This window comes from Rhinatrema bivittatum, chromosome 2 (assembly GCF_901001135.1).
Source record: "Rhinatrema bivittatum chromosome 2, aRhiBiv1.1, whole genome shotgun sequence".
NCBI lineage: Eukaryota > Metazoa > Chordata > Amphibia > Gymnophiona > Rhinatrematidae > Rhinatrema > Rhinatrema bivittatum.
The window spans coordinates 694,655,078-694,677,262 of NC_042616.1; the positions used below are offsets into that span (position 1 = coordinate 694,655,078).

At 44.4% G+C, this 22,185-nt stretch overlaps 1 protein-coding gene across 1 annotated transcript in view; it reads right to left on the bottom strand.

The window, feature by feature from the left end:
* The window catches only part of MMP16 (matrix metallopeptidase 16), a 940,897-nt gene that overhangs the window by 652,873 nt on the left and 265,839 nt on the right, over nt 1-22,185 (bottom strand). Inside the window, exon 2 of the mRNA XM_029591617.1 lies at nt 4,362-4,510. Within this exon, the coding sequence (XP_029447477.1) occupies nt 4,362-4,510 (149 nt within the window). The remainder of the gene's footprint in view (nt 1-4,361; nt 4,511-22,185) is intronic.

Here is a 22,185-nt window from a genome sequence, read left to right on the forward strand (position 1 = left end):
TTTCTATATTTTGTATATTTTGAAAATTTTCTATATTTTCTATATTTTGAAAATTAAAAAATAAATAAATCTCTGGGGCAGCCCAGAGACTTCCCTAAGGGCTTCCGGGTTTCCATGGAGTTGATCAGGACCCTCCCCAGGGCTGAGCAACTGAGACCTCCAATTTCCTTCCCCCCAAAAAATAATAAAACAGGACCTCCCCAGGCCCCTGTGCATCCCTCATCCTCCCCATGAAAATCTCAGGCCAGGAACCACTCTAGTCCCCATTTACCCTTTCTGTAGTGGTCCAGAGAGGCAGGAGCTATGCCCACTGATCTCCTTCCACTAGGTTGTCTGAATTGCATTGGCACTGGTTGACCCTGAGACCAGTACTGTAGTGTGACGTAAAATGGTGCTTTTTTAGGGCTTGCTGCTCCATTTTCTTGCATGGATTTACAAACATGCAGCTGTACAAGTAAATGGCAGCAGCCAGCCATCAGACTGCACCATTTTGATGTCATACTATGGCTCCGTTCCCAGGGCTGAAGTCAAAATTGTACATTCTTAAAGCCGGTCAGCACCATGTTTTGTATGGCCACATGCTTTTATGGCTGTCCAAGAAAATGTCAACAACCAGTCCTGAAAAGGGCACCATTTTACATCTCAGGGCTGAACGATGCCATTGCCATTCAGACAACCTGCGGCAGGTGGAGAGTGGGCACCCACGGATGGGGAAAGTGGGGGGCCTAAGGTGTTTGGGAGGAGGCTGACACAGGAGGTCTGCTTTCCTTTCTTTTTATTATTTTTAATGTCTATTTGGTTTCTGTAAAGGAGCAGAAATAAATGAGCATTAAACAAAACAATACCTGTGGGGAAAAAATGAAAGAAATAGCAGTAGTCAAAAAAGCAAATAGAATGTTAGGAATTATTAGGAAGGGAATGGTTAATAGAACAGAAAATGTCATAATGCCTCTATATCGCTCCATGGTGAGACCGCACCTTGAATACTGTGTACAATTCTGGTCGCTGCATCTCAAAAAAGATATAGTTGCGATGGAAAAGGTACAGAGAAGGGCAACCAAAATGATAGTGGATGGAACAGCTTCCCTATGAGGAAAGACTGAAGAGGTAGGGTTGTTCAGCTTGGAGAAGAGACAGCTGAGGGGGGATATGATAGAGATGTTTAAAATTATGAGAGGTCTAGAACGGGTAGATGTGAATCGGTTATTTACACTTTCGAATAATAGAAGGACTAGGGGGCATTCCATGAAGTTAGCAAGTAGCACATTTAAGACTAATCAGAGAAAATTCTTTTTCACTCAATGCACAATAAAGCTCTGGAATTTGTTGCCAGAGGATGTGGTTAGTGCAGTTAGTATAGCTGGGTTCAAAAAGGTTTGGATAAGTTCTTGGAGAAGTCCATTAATGGCTATTAATCAAGTTTACTTAGGGAATAGCCACTGCTATTAATTGCATCAGTGTTCACCAACAAACCTCTTTCCCTTCTTACTCAATTCTCCAACTTTTGCTATTTCAAGGGAATACCTTGCCCGGTGGTTTTTGTACGGGGCTTGATATGAGGGTAACCGATTTGCAGTTACCCTTTTTGTTTGCCCCCATCTATTATTCTTTATTATTTATGAAAATGTCTGCTTTTTTATTATTATTATTTTTCTAATGTTTTTTCTTAAAATCCCTTCTCCCCGGCTGCTTATCCGACCCACTATATTTTTTTTATTATTGTATACTTATCAAGGTCGCCGCCTTTAATGATTCTCATAGGTTCGGATCTGCCCGTCCAACATTGGCCATGTTTCGGCACCATGTGCCTGCTTCAGGGACTGCAGGAGAATTTACCACTGTGTCCTAAACCGGGTTCACAGTGTCAGTATCACTTTTTTCGTACCGTGTATCAAGTGAGCGACATTTCTTGAACCCGGTTTAGGACACAGTGGTAAATTCTCCCGCAGTCCCTGAAGCAGGCACATGGTGCCGAAACATGGCCAATGTCGGACGGGCAGATCCGAACCCATGAGAATCATTAAAGGCAGCGACCTTGATAAGTATACAATAATAAAAATAATATCCATTGCATGGCTTTTCCTCAACCAAAAGCCGTGCAATGGATAGTGCACGGCTTTTGGTTGAGGAAAGATTGGTAAGTTTTGGTGATGGGGTGTGTAGGGTTGCCAAGTATTGGTTTCTGATGGGTTTAGCAGAGGTGTGAAATAGGAGAGAATCAATGAACCAAAGCATGTTTTGATTGTGTAGGGATTTATGGATGAGTGTAAGGGTCTTGTAAAGGATCCGTGATTGGATGGGGAGCCAGTATAACTCCTTGAGTACAGGGGTAATATGGTCATTTCTGTGGGTGTTGGTGAGGATACGGGCAGCAGCATTTTGGAGCAGTTGGAGGGGTTGTATGGTATTTTTGGGAAAGCCTAGCATGATGGAATTGCAGTAATCAAGTTTTGATAGTATGGTGGATTGCAGGACTGTACGAAAGTCATTGAGGTGTAGTAAAGGTTTCAGTTTTTTTTTTAGAGTGTGAAGTTTGAAAAAGTTGTCTTTTATAGTAGCATTAATGAATCTTTTTCAAATATCAATATCAAAATCAAATATCTAGGTCATAGTTTCACCTGCTATGCAGCCTCCCCATGCCATGGTTACACCTGTTATGCAGCCTCCTGACCAGCAAAGGACTTTAGCAAGCCCCGCTCCCAGCAGTGCTAGTTACTTCCTTACTGATCATCTGATGCATCAGTTCCAAGTCTACTTAACCCAACCTGTCCAGTCCCTCAGTGCCTCTTTGAGTCACCTTGGCTCCGTGACCTGGCCATCTTCTTCTCGCTAATTCTACACAGGCCTCTTGTCTTTCCTTGTGACCTATCAAGGCCTTCTAAGTTGTCTTGGGGCCCACCCAGGCCTCTTACATTGGCTTGTGGCCTCTCTTGGCCTCTTGCCTGCTCTGTGGCCTATCTTGGTTCCTTGTCTTACTCTGTAGCCTTCCAGGCTTCCTTGCTTTGCTCTGTGGCCTCCTGGGTCTCTCTGTCCTGCCTTGTGGCCTCCGGGCCTTCAAGAATTACCTTGCCCAGTCTCATGCCCTGTTGGGTTTTCTTGTTCTTTGTTGCCTACCTAGTCCAGTCCTTGTCCAGTCTTGTCATTGTTTGCTCCAGCCCTTGTTCAGTCCTGACCTTGTCCAGTTCTCATCCAGTCCGGTCCTTGTCTTAACCTGCCCAGTCCAGTCTCTTGTATGTTTTCCCAGGCCTTGCCCTCAACTCCAGCCTGGTCTCCAGCCCAGCCCAGCCAGTATCTGTATCCAGCTCCCAGCCAGTACCCGTTCCCAGTTCCCAGCCAGTACTGATATCCTGCTCCAAGCCTGTGCTGGCATCCAGTTCCCAGCCTGACTCCAGCCACAACCTGTACACCGCTCCCAGGCCATGTCTACTCCAACCATGATGTTCTGCAGATGACAACTTCTACCGGCCCCCAGAACCCAAGGGCTCAACCTGTGGAGGAGGGGTTCTGGTAGTGAGAAGACCAGCTTAGGGGGCATATGATAGAGATCTAAAAAATCATGAAATGACTTGAATGGGTAAATGTGAAAATAGAGTTAATAAGCATGAGACAGTTATACTTGGTATGCGGATCCTCAGTCACCAGAAAGTGCATGGGCACGGTCAAAACATGCACAAACTTTGCCATACAGTATAGAGGCATTCTGGGGAAAGAAGGCATTCCAAGAAAGTGCATTAGATTTGTGCGTGCAACTTAGTTTTTCAAGTAGTGTAACTAACTGGCATGTTGCTAATGCACCTCGCTTTACACCTGTATTTTCTCTTGTAAAAATGTATGCGCATATATTTAATCACATACCTTCTTTCTGAAAACTGGGTTTTTTTTACATGCAGGCTTACAAGTATGCATTTAACTTTGCAGTTAAGTGCCCTACCAAACTTGATGCCAGAGTAAACAATATTCACAAAAGAAAAATGGGATAAAAATATAGGTCCCAAACACAAAAACAAGGTAAGCATTTAGCTACTACAGATACTAAATTGTTTACTGACACAGAAGCACTATGTCACATATGTGAGCAAGACGGTCTGTGCAGAAAAAAACAAAACATGTTTATCTTGATGGTCTGACTAGTAAGGTCTCATTGGACTTCAGCTATGAAAATGGAGTAATAGATAGGTTTCTTTTCAATGTTATTTAGCCTGAATACTTAATTATAACATGTCTTCTAGGAAAAAGAAGTCATTGTTTTGTACCTTATAAAATGAGACTCCTGGCATCATAGCTTTCTTAAATGTATTCTAAGCTCTACTTAGCAGTTCTGAAATAGAAAACTAGAGAGCAGCTTATTAGCATTTACTTACTCAATAGTATTTTTGTCAACTTTTCTTGTAACATTAATCCCATAGAAGTGCTGCATGGCAGCTATAGCTGATTGCATGGTCTCCGCAGAGCGCAAAACCGACATTCTAGGGTCAGCAGGTGGAAGATAGCCGTATTTTTGTAGCCAGACCTGTAATGATAAGTATAGTTCTTATTAAGAATTTACAATACCATAAAATGCTGCATAATGTCTGACACACTCAGGTTTTCAGGATATCCACAGTAAATATGCAGGCAATGGATTTGCATGCTGGGATGAAACAGGGGTTCCACACAGCAAAAGCCTTCTAAAGAGACAGGGCAATTAGAGGAAGATTTTCAAAAGGTGCGCGCTCACGCCCATGCGCTCGCGGTTCCTGGCGCACGCACATGGATGCGCGGTTTTTTATAACATGCACGCGCTGCTGCATGCATGTTATAACTTCCACAGGCCGTGCGTATGTGCAGGCGGTGTGTGCAGGGGGGAGGGGATTTTGGTAAGTTACGGGTGGCAGCACAATCCGTCTTCCCCCGTTCCCTCCCAGTCCACCACAAATTAAGGAGTGGAAGGGAGGGAACTTCCCTACCGCCCTGCCTAATCTTCCTTCCCTTTCCCCTCGACACCCCAACCCCTAACCCCTTCCTACCTACTTACATTTTTTTTTGCGCACGCCGCTGGTGCAGCGGCTAATGGCAGCTGTCCTGGCCGGCCTCTGTCCCATCCTGCCCCACCCCTCCCTGTCCATATCCTTCCCCCCCAGCCCATCCCTTTTAGGGGCACTGCACTTGTGCGCCTATCAGCAATTATGGGCGTGGCCAGGCCCTTTGGAAAATGCGCGCGAGGCCGTTTTGAAATTCGGCCGTTAGGTTCTCCAGAAGAGAGAGTGAGCTCTAAAGGGAGTCCTAGGGATGACACTGTCAATGCAGGAAAAAAAGGGAGCAAGAGTTGGCTAGGAGATGCTGCAGCGGGAAGAAACAGGAAGCACGGGGAATGTAGTTTGGAGATCCTTGGCAGAGAGGATGAAGGTAGCAGCCACATAAAGGTATATTACTCATCTGGAGACACAGCTGGGGCTAACTGCAGAGCTACTGCAAGGTATCAGTGTGTCTCTTAAGGAGATTACACTACCTTTCAGAGACAGAGAGAGAGAGAGAGAGAGATGCAGAAGGATCCAGGTAGGAAGACAGGAAAGAGGGCTCAACCAGATCCAGGTGCAGAGATGCCCAAAGCTTTCAGTGAGGGATTTTGAATCTTCAGAAGGTACAGTTAGGAAGCAGGCTCTAGGGATGTGAATCGTTTTTGAACGATTAAAATTATCGTCAGATAATTTTAAAATCGTCCTAAATCGTTAGAGTGCACGATACAATACAAATGTCCCCGATTTATTGTCAGGGGCATTTGTATTGTATCGTTAAATAGGGCACGGGAATTATTTGGGGGAGGGCGGGAAAACCGGTACACCAAAAAAAACCCTAAACCCACCCGACCCTTTAAAACCAATTCCTTACCCTCCCCCACCCTCCCGAAACCCCCAAAATGTTAAATTACCTGGTGGTCCAGTGAGGGGGTCCCAGCGCGATCTCCCGCTCTTGGGCCATCGGCGCCATTTTGGCTGCCACTAATTAAAATGGCGCCGATGGCCCGATAAAAAAAAAAAAAAACCCACCCGACCCTTTAAATCGACCACCCTCCCGACCCTTTTTTTTTAGGGAGGCCCGCACTGCTAAAAAAAAAAACCCACCCGACCCTTTAAATCGACCCCACCCCCCCAAAACCTTTTAAAATTACCTGGTGGTCCAGGGGGGCCTCGGGGGGCCTCGGGGAGAGATCCAGGGGGGCCCCGGGGAGAGGAGAGATCCAGGGGGGCCTCGGGGAGAGATTTCCCGTTCCCAGGCATCAGCTGTTCTAAAAAAAAAATGGCGCCGATGCCCCTTTGCCCTTACCATGTGACAGGGTATCCGTGCCATTGGCCGGCCCCTGTCACATGGTAGGAGCACCAGCTGATGCCTGGGAACGGGAAATCTCTCCCCGAGGCCCCCCTGGATCTCTCCTCTCCCCGAGGTCCCCCTGGATCTCTCCCCGAGGCCCCCCGAGACCCCCCTGGACCACCAGGTAATTTTAAAAGGTTTTGGGGGGGTCGGGAGGGTGGGGTCGATTTAAAGGGTCGGGTGGGGTTGTTTTTTATAGTGGCGCGGGCCTCCCTAAAAAAAAAATTAGCGATGTGAATTGGAATTGGAAACGATTCCAATTCACATATATTAACGATCAGATTTCCCCCCCCCCCCAGCCGAATCTGATCGTTAAGACGATCTGGCACACGATTCACATCTCTAGTAGGCTCTATATGGTCGGGGGGAATTTTCCTAGCCAGCTGATTATCAGTGTATCTTACTGAGCTGGTTCTGGTGTCTCAGGACAAGAACCGAAAGCTTTAAGTGTGAAGTGAATACTGATGCATGCAATAAATTTGTTTTTTCCTGCAAGATGCTGGCTTTGAGCTGTATGGTCCAAAGAACTGGCAGTAGGTCGGGCAGGGCCCAGGTGACAACTTGTAACAATGCACTGCCTCCACTGAATGCAAATCTATCTCATGCATAATCATTATGAATATCCTGAAAATCAGACTGGCTGAAATGTCCCAAGGAAAGGGCTGAGAACCACTGGTTTAAAATAGAGATGTTCACAGCATGCATATAATAAAAGCCGTCTGGGGTGCTGACATCCAAAAACGGTCAAGATCTATAAATATGGGCGATGAAAAGAGGAAAGCCGAGTCAAGAAAAACACAGTAGTTGAAAATCTTTCTAGTAAAGATGATATTTAATGATGACGGATAACATATTCCCCTATTCCCATCCTATTGAATTTTCACATTGTTTTATCTTGCAGCACAATGTCAAATATTACAAATTTCCAGTCTTATCTAAAATCACCTACTTAAATCATTTGTTATGAGCCAAGTGTAGAGACCGCTGACTTTTTCGCGATGGGCAGTAACAGGAGATGAAGTTTTAACAATGTCATAAGCTGCGTTCTTCTGCTACTAAATCATCTTTCTTAGTCCAAAAATCACAAAGTGATATTTTACAGTTAAGATAAAATATTGATCTCCATCACCTTAACATAAAGATTTCTGCTACCTTACAATACGTAGAACTTTTTTCCAGTCTATATGTATATTTCAGAACTGAGTCCTTTTATCACCTACAACTGAACTATACCTCATCTCCATAATTAATTTCATGCTACTGCTAACAATTATAAGAATGTCTAGCTTTGCACAATATGGAAAATCTCAAGCCCTCTAAACTGGCTTTGGATACCTCAACTGAAATCTGTGTTAAAAACTTAAAGAAAAATGTGTAATACCATGCAATCAGCTGAGGCCAGTTAAAGTTCTTCGTTAATTGATCTTATCAATTTGCATGCAAAGTAATAAACAGGTTACAGTCATTGACCAAACCCAGAGAGCTGTGACAGTTGAAATTAACAATTTAAAATTTGATCTGGAAACACTGATGACAAGCTCTCAACCAAACAGCATCCAAGTATTTCAATAATTATTAGATTACTATAATTTATGCTTAATTCCTCTAAGTAATACCTATACATAAGAACATAAGAACATAAGAAAATGCCATACTGGGTCAGACCAAGGGTCCATCAAGCCCAGCATCCTGTTTCCAACAGTGGCTAATCCAGGCCATAAGAACCTGGCAAGTACCCAAAAATTAAGTCTATTCCATGTAACCATTGTTTTGTCTCCATGTCCTAATGGTAAATTTAACCAATAAATATTTAATTCTTTCTATATAAGGTAAAACTTTAGCTCCTAATAAATATATATTTAATTAAACCCAAGCATACAATAGCCATACGTCATCTTTGGTTCTCTAGCCTTTAGCTGTCACTGCTGCCTTGCTTACATGAGGAAACAAGAAAGTTTACTTTTCTAACTGCGTACCCAGGGCCTTGTCAGCCACAATGCCTTAGTACAGGTGGGATTCTAACCAGATAATCCCCCTAGATTACTGGTGTATCTTTGCTTGCTCTTTAACCTACTGTGTCACATGTTCAGACCTAAGCAGCTTCTATTATATTTCCTAGCATAAACAGAGCAGTCTCGAACCTTATGACAACTGTCTACACAACTAACAAAGGAATTCAAAGCTGCGTGTGTAAAAATTGTGACTTAAGCGAATGGCCGGGCCCTGCATGCACCACACGCATTTTCCAAAGGGCCCACACACATGCGTAAGTCCCAGTTTGTTTACAAGTAACGGGCCCTGAAAAAGGGGTGGTCCTGGGGGTGTGGTCTGGGTGAGGAGGGGCACAGTGGGACAGAGGCCAGCTGGGACAGCAGCCATTAGCTGCTGTCCTGGGGAAGCGTGTGCCGGCAATAAGCCAGCACGTGCAAACTACTTCTGCTCGGGAGGAACAGTAAGTCGAAAAATAAAAAATTTGCGGGTAGGTAGGTAGGGGTTAGGGATTGGGGTAGAGAGGGAAAAGGGAAGGGAAGGTTAGGCAGGGGGGTAGCAGACTGGGAGGGAACTGGGGAAGGCCCGATTGCATCGCCACGCAAATTTACTAAAATTCACCCCCTCCATGCGCGCCACTCACACACACACACGCTGATTTTTAAATCAGCGTGCATGTGTGCAGTCAACGGATTTTATAACATGCACGCACCAGTGCACGCATATTATAAAATCGGCGCATCCATTACACGTGCCGGGAACCACATGCACATGGACATGTGCACTTTCCTTTTAAAATCTACTCCTAATTGTATGAGATTTTAATGCCAATATATACAACCAGGCAAAAGAAAAAAAGTGAGAGGCAAAGAGAAAGATATAAACTGATTTCTTTATTTGATTTGTATTCCACTTTTCAGCATTTCAAAGCAGATTACACTCAGGTACTGTAGATATTTCCCTATCCCCAGAGGCCTTACAATCTAAGGACCTAATTTGCTATGCAATTTTCCCATAGATGCAGAAAAGGAGAAAAATGGTAGGGGTGAATTTAATAGCCTGGCACATACAAAAGCCGGGAGATATGCACAGAAATCGGGCCGGCACGCACAGAGTGGATTTTAATAGGCGCCCATGTACATGTATATCTCCTGGTATTGTATCACTACCTTGAACTCACTGGATATAATTACCCTGGGATTTCTTTTCTGCTTTGTAGCTATTAATAGTTCACTTTTGAATATGTACCACTCCCTTGGATTTCTGCACTCCTAAATGCATAATTCTGTATGTCATCCCTGTAATTTTATAGCAATGTGCCCTACTAGGGTGGTGTTGCAGGATCATTTAAAGTGACCATATCTGTTTAGCTGACTTACTATAACTGAAACATACCTAGAACTCTTTCTCATAATGGCCAGCAATGTTATTAAGAGAGACAGAAAGAATGAGTGGAAGGACACATTTTCTATTTCTAAATGAGTCAGTTTCTTCGTTCATGCCACACTTGAGTACATCTGATGGCACGCAGTATATCTTCTCACGAGGGAGACTAGGCTTCCTCACTTTCTCCAAATGGTTCTCTGGGACCTTCCTGCCTACCCTAAATGTACTTTTATGTCAGTTTTAATATGTTATTATACTAAATATTAAGGGCAGGATTTTAAAAGGGTTACACGCATAAGGTAAGCGCGTAACCCTTCTAAAACAGCCCTGCGCACACAGAGCCTATATTGCATAGGCTTCCGGCGCGCGCAAAGCCCCGGGACGCACGTATGTCCCGGGGCTTTCTTGGGGTGGGCGTGTCAGGGGCGTGACGCGGTCGGCACGTCATCCGGGGGTGTGTTGGGGGGTGTGACGCGGCCAGTGCGTCATCTGGGGCGGTGCCGCGGGCGTGGTTTTGGCCCAGGGGCGTTCCAGGGGCGTGGCCGCAACCTCCAGACCAGCCCCCGGACAGGAACATGGCGCGCGGCAGCCGGCCCGGCAGGCGTAACTTGTGCGACAGAGGTGGGGGGGGGTTTAGATAGGGCCGGGGGGGTGGGTTAGGTAGGGGAAGGGAGGGGAAGGTGGGGGGAGGAAGAAGGAAAGTTCCCTCCGAGGCCGCTCTGATTTCGGAGCGGCCTCGGAGGGAACGGGCAGCATGTGCAGGGCTCGGCGCATGCAAGTTGCACAAATGTGCACCCCCTTGCGCGCACCGACCCCGGATTTTATAAGATACGCGCGGCTACGAACAAAAGTATGCGCATGCGCTGTGTTTTAAAATGTACCCCTAAGTGCATATGGCATATGTTTAGTTGATGCATCTTGTCTGCACATGGCTATGCATTGATAAGCTAGGATTACATTGCAAGGGCAATTACTTGTGTATATATTTTTCAAGGAATTACTTAACTTTATTTTACTTGCATTTGTTTTTTTCAAACTGATATGCCTCAATCCTCTTTTTGGCCTTGGCAAGTACTAAGGGTGCTCTGCTACCAGGTGGCAGAGGTCAGCACCATCAGGACAGCATGGTGCTTCAGTGACTGCAGAAGGGTACCTTACAGCAGGGATGGGAGGCATTTGGTATGCGATGGACACCTGGGAGGAACACATACATTATGCTACATTAAATACTTGCATGACTAAATTAGTGTCAGTCTGCAATTGTAAATTCATTTGCTGTCTGTTAGCAGCATATTCTTATCTGCAGGCATGAAAGCTGTGTCCATTTTATGCATGCATGTCTGCCCTGTTACGACACACCTCGGGTCCGAGGGACACCCCCCAACTTTGTGTGGCTCCTCTCCGTCATCGGCATGGCCGTTCGCTGTTACGCGCGGTTCAAGACACCCGAAAGCTCCACCCCCTCGCATTGGCGTCTCCAACGTGCCAGCACGGAGCGCAGGAAAATGGGCAATTAAACTCAAACTCTCCGCACAGCAAGCGCCTCGGTTACAGGCTTGCTTGTGCTGGTGTGTTCTTGGTTGCTGTCTCTTGTTCTGTACCCGGTCTGTTATTGGAACTGATGTTTTGCCTTGCTGCCTGCCCTGAACCCAGACTGATATTGGATCTGCTGTCTTACTGCCTGCCCCGATCCAGGACTGATATTGGATCTGCTGTCTTGCTGCCTGTCCAGAACCCGGAATGTTATTGGATCTGCTGTCTTGCTGCCTGCCCTGAACCTGGACTGATATTGGATCTGCTGTCTTGCTGCCTGCCCCGAACCCGGACTGATATTGGATCTGCTGTCTTGCTGTCTGCCCCGAATCCGACTGATATTGGATCTGCTCTCTTGCTGTCTGCCCTGTACCTGGATTGGCCTTGAACCTGCTGAGTCACTGCCTGCTCAGCTTCGGATCAGTCTTGGAGTATTGTCATCACTGGCCCTGGATCTGGATCTGGACAACCCTTGGGTTTCATTCCTCGCTGCCATCCCACTCAAGGTAGGCGATTACTCTACCACTAGGGTCAAAGACATTGTCGGAGGTCTAACATGCCCAAGAAAAGAGCCCAGCTACAGTCCACCACCCTCACCAGCTTTTCTCTACATTCTTTTGGAAAATGAAGGAAGATGTATTATTTTTTCTAACTATATTTCATGCCAATTACATGACTAGTATATGTTATTAGTAACTGTATATCCTCTTGTAATGAGTATACCAAAACAGATGTGAGCATTAAGCTATTAGCAGAGGTAAGTGGTATGAAGAGAGACAGTGTGAGATAAATACGTGTGTAGATTTTGTGATAGTTATGGCTGCATACAGTTGTGCTACTTAGTGTTATGAGAAATTCACAAATTGAATCCTTCTGCTGATTTGGCTGAGCAATATAAAAGTATTGCATGTGTCTGCTATTATCTCTATAGTCATTGTAAGATAGTAACATAGTAAATGATGGCAGAAAATGTCAATTTTATTGTTAGGTTTATATATAACCTTATTCCACAGAAGAAGATCCAAAGTGGTTTACAGCATATAAAACACATACAAAAAATAAACATGCATTATTTAACCCCATAAACATGCATTATTTATCCCCCACCCTCATCCTGCACAGATGGTTACTTTTAACGCACATATTTTGCACTTGTTAATATTCAAAGAGAAAAAGGAAGTAGATTTTTGTAGTCACTTGGGAGTGGCCTCAGATTGGGAAACAGTGGGGAAGTACAAAAAGTAGGCTAAACTCCAGCTGGTTCCACACAAAAACTTTATTTACAGGCAAAAACAAAACTACAGCATAAAGGCTGCTTACTTCAGCAGTCCTTTGTGCTAACAAATAATCAAATATATGTAGTTCTGACAGAGGCCGCCTTCCTGACTTCTCCCTGGGGCCTCTTTCACTCTCCAGAGCCCTGCCTTATTATGCTAGGCTGCAGGGTATCAGGGTTTCACCAACTATGCAGCTTCCCTGGCAAAGGTTTGCCTGATGCACAGCCTCCCATCCACGAGGTGTCCCCAGTGAATGCCCCTCCCAGCTGCGCTTGTCACCACCTCATTGATCACCTGATTCCTCAGTCCCAGACCTACTTAGCCCAGCTGCTCAGTCCCTTGGTGCCTCTTCATTCAGAGACCTTGGCTCCTTGATCTGGCCACATCTTTCTCACTATTCTACCTTGCCTTGCATCCTACCCAGGCCTCCAGCCTTACTTTGTGGCCTATCCAGGCCATCTCCATTGCTTTGTGGCCTATCTAGGCTTCCTGCCTTACCTTGTGGCCTATCCAGGCCTTCTCCATTACTTTGTGGCCTATCAAGGCCTCCTGCCTAGCGCTGCAGCCTATCCAAGCCTCCTGCCTAGCCTTGCAGGCTTCCCAGGCCTCATGCCTTACCTTCTGGCCTCTCCTGGCCTCTTACCTTGCTCTGTGGCCTCTCTTGGCCTCTTGCCTTGCTCTGTGGTCTATCTTGGCACTTGCTCGGTGGCCTATCTTGGCTCCATGTCCTATTTGGTAACCTTCCAGACCTACTTGCCTTGCTCTGTGGCCTCCTGAGCCTTTCTGTTCTGCCTTGCGGCCTCCGGGCCTACTAGAATTACCTGCCCAGTCTTGTGCCCCATTGTGCTTTCTTGTTCTGTTGTCTATCTAGTCCTGTCTTTGTCTAGTCCAGTCCTGTCCTTGTTTATTCCAATCCTTGTTCAGTCTTGTCCTCATCTTGTCCAGTCCTGTCCTTATCGTGCCCTGTCCAGGCCAGTTTCTTGTATGTTTTTTCAGGGCATGCCATTGCCTCTATTCCTAACCTTGCCCTCAATTCCAGCCTTTTCTCCAGCCTAGCAGTACCTGGTTCCAGCTCCCATCTAGTACCTGGACTCAGCTCCAAGCCTGTGCTTGACTCCAGTTCCCAGCCTGTGCCTGAATCTAGCTCAGGTTTAGCAGGAGACAAGTCCTACCAGCCCCCAAAACCCAAGGGCTCAACCTGCACATGAGGGGACTGGTTAGGCTGAAGACCAACTCCAGTCCTGTTCTGGGGTCCTGTACTTCTTCTGTGGGAGTGCTCCCTGACTCCAGCTTGCCAGACCATGACATGGGGAACTTCCCTGGGCCAGGAATCCCATGCTGGCTTGAGACATAAGGAGGATTATGCAAGATAGCTGTGGCCAGGTGTTCTGACAGAATTTTTATACACTCCCTCACAATCTTCTGAAAATATTTGTACAGTATGTGTTGTAAATTGCCCCCATAAAAAAAAACAATTGCCATAGTGCTCCAGCCTAGGTTTATACTTGCCTAGAGTAGGATTAAATATATTCAGGTCTGAGAGTTCTGAGAAGTGATTTAAAAGATATTTATGTGTTTGAGAGTACAGGTGTTTGTAAGCAGATCTGTGGGAGAAAGTGTATGCATCAATGGCACATTCTAGTGGCTTTTCTTCCTATGCTCTCCAAATATCTTTTTTTTTTGGCCAGTGCAATTACTTTTTTCCTTCATTAAATTTCCCTAATAACAGATTTAAAATATCTGCTATTCAGGATCACCTAGTAACATGCCTACCAGGTGCAAAGGTGGAGGACCTCACATTTCACCTAGATAATATTTTAGACAATGCTTGGGAAGAGCCTGCTGTGATAGTACATGAGGGCACCAATGACATAGGAAGATGTGAAAGGGAGACTCTGGAAACTGAAATCCAGAACCTCCAGGGTGGCATTCTCTGAAATGCTCCCTGTTCCACACGCAGGTGCCCAGAGGCAGGCAGAGCACCGGAGTCTCAATGCATTCTTGTGCACCTTGCGCGCGCCGAGCCCTAGGGAAGCCCAGATGACGTTCCCCATTCTCTCCGAGGCTGCTCTGAAATCGGAGCAGCCTCGGAGGGAACTTTCCTTCAAACCCCCCCCCCCCCTCCACCTTCCCCTCACTTCCCCATCTAACCCACTCCCCAGCCCTACCTAAATCCTCCCCCTACCTTTATTTTGTAAGTTACGCCTTGCACGGCTGCTGTGCCGGAGGCCTCGGTCCCACCGCTTTCATAAAGCCCAGGGACATATGCGCGTCCCGGGGCTTTGCGCACATCACCGGGCCTATGCAAAATAGGCTCGGCATGCGCAGGAGTGCTTACATGCGTAAATCCTGAGGATTTAGGCTCGTAGCCCTTTTAAAATCCGCCCCTATATGTGTAGGTTATAAAACTCTGTAAACGCATGGAGAGAGAAAGAAAAAGAGAGAGAGAGACCAGCAGCTAGCAGAGACTGCACTGCACAAATCAACTCCTTTTCATCACTTATAAGGTCTAAAATTCTTTAATGATGTCAATTTTACAATGAATTCCAAGAGGAGTATACTACTATTTGCCACAATGATGAGACAGACAATGAAATACTATGAGAAATTAGGGAAGTTAACCAAATTGGTTTAAAAAAAGATTTGCTTAAGTTCCTGGAGGAGACGTCCATAAACTATTATTAATCAATAGGGAATAGCTACTGCTTGCTGCCGACATTTGTAGCATGGTATGTATTAATGTTTGAGTATTTGCCAGGTACTTGTGACTTGAATTGGAGACAAGATACTGGGCTTGATGGACCCTTGATCTGACCAAGTATGACATAACTTATGTTCTTATATTCTTATGTAGGGTTTTTGGCTCTATTTGCCCTCCAGAGAGCACAGTGTTCACAAGAATGCTAATAAATGCAGTGAGTTAAATACATATATTTAATTTGAAACCATCAGAAAAGATAAAGAAGAAATTAAATGGATAAGTATACAAAAAGAACACACTGGCTATGTTGAGGGGCAATGGAAAGAGGACAGTATTTCATCATCCTGTTTGTAGCTCTCTACTCAAATGAAAACACTCTCTAGAGATACTTCCTATTTACTGAAGTGAGATATAACCTCTGCTCCAGTGCCGTGCCTAGAGAGCTAACACTGTTGTCTGAAAAGTGTGTTTTCACAAGCCTGTCTTATACTCTAGGGAGCTCAGCTGTCAAGAAAACAAAAATGCCAGGAAGTTATCTTTTCCTCTTCCCTGAGGACGAGGGTACTAGAGAAAGACCTAATTCCTTGGTTAACCATGGCAAAGTCTGTGGCAAAGGAAATTCATGTCTAGGAAGATTTCATTCAAGTCAATCTCAGTATTCTGTGGTTTGTGCAGGCCACTTTTCCATCACACAATAATCTGCATCTTCTCGTTTGCAAAATTACACAAGAAACAGGTAAACCCAGCAAAACTCTGTCAGGCTGAATCTTGAATGTTTCCTGAATTTCAATTTGCCTCCAATATATTTCAGTCAAAAAAAATGGCTGTTGAAACAAATGACTCCATTTATACAGTCAAATGCTGCTAGGCATTAGCAGACACTTTCAGAGATTGATTACACAAAAAACACCAAAAATTACAATTCATAACTACATCCTTCTCATTTATGTTTTTCTAAAATTTCAGGAACAGACATGAGAAAACACTGTATCTAATTTTCTGGCATAGCAACATTTTAAATAACCTTGTGTTGTTCCATATTAAAGAGTTGCAATGCAATGCAATGCAATGCAAAAGAACTCAAATAAAGATTCTTCATTTTGCTTCAAATTTTTGTAAATGTTAATGTATTATTTTATTTATTATTGTTGAGTTTGATATTTTCTAAAGGAATTGTAGTGTATTGGATCAATAAACAAAACTAAACAAAACCTTATACATATTGGGGCAGATTTTAAAAGCCCTACGTGTGTAAATCCTATGCGCGCAGGAGGGTTATGCACGCCGAGCCTATTTTGCATAGGCCCGGTGATGCGCGCAAGCCCCAGGACGCGTGTATGTCCCGGGGCTTGAAAAAGGGGGCAGGGTGTGGCGGTCCAGGGTGGGGGCGTGGCCAGAGGCCTCTGAAGGCCCACTCAGCCGGTGCGCACAACCTACGCCTGCCTGGAGGCAGGCGCAACTTAAATAATAAAGGTTAGGGGGCGGGTTTAGGTAGGGCTGGGAGGTGGGTTAGGGAGGGGAAGGGAGGGGAAGGTGGGGGGGGGAAGGAAAATTCCCTCTGAGGCCGCTCAGAGCGGCCTCGGATGGAACAGGGAAAGCCATCGGGGCTCCCCTAGGGCCCGGTGCGTGCAAGGTGCACAAGTGTGCACCCCCTTGCGCGCGTCGACCCCGGATTTTATAACATGCATGCGACTGCGCACGCATGTTATAAAATCAGGCATAGATTTGTGCGCGCCAGGTTGCGCGCAGAAATCTACGCCAGCACGTAATTCTTAGAATCTGGCCCATTCTTTCTTTCCTTAAGTAAGAAGGAACACAACAATCTAGCTAACTTGAACAGAATGAGATGCTCTCTGCTTTGTACATTGCTTTAAAATCTAGGGCTAAAATATTCCCAAAAGGAGAAAAGAAATAAAAGGCATTTTTTCTACAATTCTGGTGGTTTCTTTTCTAGATGCTCTGCAATTTGCTGCCCTCAAATCCTCTTATTGTGGCAATCACATTTTTAATAATGGAGAATATGGTTCTCTGATACTTTTGCAAATGTTCTTTTGATGTGGGTTGAGAACCAAAATTCAGTGAAAATAACTTTTTAATGAAATTTATTTTCATGTAACTTAATAAAAACACAATGCAATGCATCTTTCTTAGGACATACTGCACTGTACTATGCTTCCAAAGGTTGAATTTAGGTTCCATGAATTGTTCCGAAACATGACACTTTACTTTTATTCAATACTGCAACACTGTGTCATGATTCAGAATAATAAGTGAATGCTACTTTGACAGAGTTAATAGTTTGTGCCTTATTTCCTCCCTTCATCCCCTATCCAGGACAGAGATTTCACCTCCGTGGTAAAAACCTTCGTTATACTGACTTATGTAAAACCATATGTAAAAGTGAACAAGGGGAATTCAGTCCTTAACTTCAGTCACTAATAGCAGCACGCTGGGCAACAACTAGAACTGAGCCAGATGGTTTGGATTTAATTCATTTCACCTCCAGATGTGTTTAGAGGGTGGGGGCACTAGGATTTCACGAGCTGCAGCTGACTGACCTGATATGGCTTTGATCAAATGTTGACTTGGCTTGCCAAAATATGAGCTAACCCTGACTCAACTCTGAATCCCATTTTATTCTGGCTCAGCCAACTAGGACAAAGGTTGGTAGATATACACTTGACAGTACTAAAATACTGCTGCCACAAGTGAAACTATAGGTAATTTAGGAGATATACTTGCATCACAAATTTGAGAGACTGTGGGGGGAGCCAGGAGAAAGAGGGGGTCATTAAACTCTTCCTACCCCACAGCCCAGATTTAATGACTTTTTTTTCTGCAACACTTTCTATGATTTTATTTTTGTACATTCTTATATAAAAACAATGAAAAAATTCTGCAGGCTAGTATCACAAGAAATATTGCTGCTCATCCACATCTGAACAGCTGTGAAAAGCTTAAAACAGTTCACATTAAACACAAGGAGGCTGATATTCAGGACTACTTAGTCGGATAAGTAGGGATTGATTATTAAGCTAAATGGTGGCAGCTGAATATTCAGCTACATTCAATGGTCGCCACTTAGCCAGATATGTTACCTATCCAGCTAAGCAGATAAATCAGGAGCAGGAAATCATCATAATGGGGCAGGACAACTTATGTGGTTAATTTAATGGGATAAGTCCGATATTTGGACTTCTTTGGTTAATGGGCCAATACAGAAAGAAGCGCGGGAGAACCAGCGAGTGCCCGCTCTCTCGACGTGCGCACAGGCCAGTGTCCTGGGCTTATCAGTGTCCTGGGCTTATCAGCCCGCATGCAAATGAGGGCCCGTGGTAAAAGGAGGCACTAGGGACACTTGCGCATCCTTAGTGCCTCCTTTTTGACAGAAGCGGTGGCTGTCAGTGGGTTTGACAGCCGACGCTCAATTTTACCGGTGTCGGTTCTCGAACCCGCTGACATCCATCGGTTCAGAAAATGGATGCCGGCAAAATTGAGCATCCATCTTCCAACCCGCGGGCTGCGGGCAGATTTTATGTGAAAACTGTTTTATTAATTTTATAATAAACCAACATACATCTGGGAGACGGTTTGGTCTGCATCCTCTCCCAGCCAGTACTAAAACATATGTATAACAAAAATTTCTGGAAATATGGGAACCATATCTACAATCACTCCCACACCGAGCACGGAGTCGGATATTGAATGCGTGACTTTCATCACTTTCTTCACTTTACCATGATCGGGTTGAGGACTGGTTTCGGCAAGCTGGAATTGGCAGAGCACATGGAGGACTGGACTCTAATTTTTGAAGAATGCTCTGGGGGGGGGGGGGGGGGGGGGGGTGAGTAAGTGTTGGTTTGTACTGTTATACATATGTTTTAGTACTGGCAGATTTTTAATTTTGATTTTTTTTTATTTTTGGGGCCTCTGACTTAATATCGCTTTGATATTAAATCGGAGGATGTACAGAAAAGCAGTTTTTTCTGCTTTTCTGTACACTTTCCCGGTGCCGGCCGAAATTAATGCCTGCCTGAAAATAAAATGTGTGGCTTCACTGCACATTTTGCTTTCTGTATCACGCGAGAATGACTAATAGGCCCATCAACAAGCATTTGCATATTGCGGGCGCTATTAGTTTCAGGGGGGTTGGCCACGCGTTTTCGACGCGCTGTTACCCCCTACTGTATAAGAGATAAAAATAGCGCGTCGAAAACGCGCGGCCAAACGCAGGTTAACAGTGCGCTCTGCCAGAGCGCATTTTACTCTATCGGCCCGTAAGTTAATAGGATAAGTTTGACCTGCCATAAAACAGTTCTAACTTACAGGGTCAGTTTTTAAAACGCGATGGGCTGGTACTGCAATAATAAAATTTAGATGAGGGAAAGGGGAGTGGTTTGAGCGGGCTTTAAACAATTTTGGGCCCATTATTGCTGGCAGTAGTGCAGGAAATAACTATACCTTTTGCAGGGGCGCTATGGGGATGATAGTGTGCACCACGGCCACAACCACAGAGGGTGAAAACGCACCACCAGGATGTACCCGGGTGCACACTATCGCCTTTCACCCCTTTTCTGGCCGCGGCTCTTCATTCCACTCTATTTATAATGGATTGAAAAATCTAGGCCTTAGCTGGATATAATTTATCTGGTTAAACTGGTAATTTATACATGGATATTTAGCAGCATAGCCATGCTGCAGAATATTCCATGTAACAGGGTCATTTATCAAATTCCGTTATGGCATTTTCACATGCGTTAAGGTGTTTTTGCATGCGAAAAATGCCTTAACACCTGCAATAAGCACCATAACACATGGTGCGATACAAATTTTTAAAATGGGATGCACTGGAGAGGAGTCAGTGCCAGGATTTCTGAAAATGTGGGCTGGCTTCGTGAAGCCATAACACACGATATCACACAGTTTTAATACCTTTTTTTTAAATCGCATTAAGCAGTGCGATATCTTGCATTATGTCCATAATGCAATTGGCAATTTTTTCACAAATTCCATTTTGGGCATTTTTAGGCTGGGGAAGGGCCTGAGGGGGGAGAGGGGGAGAGGTGGAGAGAGAGAGGAGAGAGAAAGAGAGAGAGAGCGCATCTGGGGGTGGCTCCATAGTAAGCAGCTATTTATGTTACTATAGGAGGTCCACCTAGTAACTCGAGGTGAGGTTTAGATAGTAGTGTAGGGGTTAGGGGCCACGATGGACTTTCTACCTAGGTAACATCAAGCTAGGTTGAGAGAACATTGTAAAAATCTTATCGTTGTGTGAGTTTCCTCACTTTGAAGGACATCAAATCTTCACAAGAGTCTACTGTTCTGTTTGTACGTCTCAGTCTGCATATAAAAGTGGCCCCTAACCCCTACACTACTACCTAAACCTCACCCCGAGTTACCAGGTGGGCCTCCTATAGAGATATAAATAGCTAACAACTACAAGGATCTCTCTCTCTCTCTCTCTCTCTCTCTCTCTCTCTCTCTCTCTCTCTCTCTCTCTCTCTCTCTCTCTCTCTCTCTCTCGCTCTCTCTCTCTCTATCTCTCTCTCTCTCCCTCTCCCTCTCTCCCTCTCTCCCTCTCTCTCTCTCATATAATATCTATGCTATGTTTTTTACAACCCCATTGTAATTTCCGGACAATTGTTCAAGCTCTAATTCTAACAAATCTAGACTATTGCAACACACTATACCTAGGATTACCACTATCTTCAATACATCCATTGCAACTCATTCAAAATGCAACTGCAAGAATAATAAACAATTTACCTCGCAAAGAACACATAACACCTACCTTACAACATTTACATTGGCTTCCCATAACTCACCGTATTAGATATAAAATTTTGTCTACCATCATAACCTACTTTACAATGTTGACTCAGTAGGCTTGCTCCATGTTACGCATATATAAACCCTCAAGACAATTACGATCTATGAATAAATGTCTACTAGAAATACCAACAGTCAAAACTGTCAGCTTAGATTTAATCCAAAAAAGAACTTTTTCAGTAGCAGGTCCAATCTTATGGAACTCTCTTCCTGAAAGCCTCCGACTTATATCAAACTGCAAAGAATTTAAGAAACTGTTAAAAACATACGTATTTAATGACGTGTACTGTATAACATAATTTCAATAATTTGTTATATCCAATAGACTTTTATTTGTTTAAAATTATATTATGTCATTTTGTCTTAATTTTATGTATGTATATTTGTAAACCGCCCAGACGGACATGTAAATGTCTTATTGTCACGGTATATAAAAAAATGTAAAATAAAATAAATAAATAAATAATTAAATTGGAAGGATTGGGGCGAGTTTCAGATATTGTTTCGGGGGCAGCCGAATTAAAATCGGCCCGAACCGCGGGAAAACTAAATTTCCCACAGCGGACCGATAACGAAGGCCGATCCAAAAGGTTCGACTGAATCACATCTCTATTGTCAAGTGCTGCATGTTCCCTCTGGAGTCACATAGTTTCAATTTCACAAACAATCAAGTCAGCAATCTTTCATGAGTTGCCTTCTCCTGGAGTCCTGAGCCCTGTTTAAGCCTTCTAGGCCCTGACTCTTATCCTCAGATGTGGGAGCCTCTCTGGGACTATGCTCCCTTTCTACATTCAACTTTAAGCTTGAACGGCCAGATATCTGAAGCCAGTCCTTAAGGTATTCTGGTGCTCTTGAGTACCCATTCGGTCACATTGTGGTGTTTTATGGTACATGTATAATTTTGCATCTGTATACCTTATATGCATTTTTCAAAGCTTCCCTTTGAAAATTGTATATATGGTGCATGTGCACATTTGAAAGTGCTATTCGGCAGGTAGCCAATCAGAGCTAAAACAGTGTGGGGTAGATTTTCAAAGGGTTACGCGCGTAATATACGCACATAACCCTTTAAAACCTACCCCTGTGCGCCACCGAGCCTATTTTGCATAGGCTCGGTGGCAC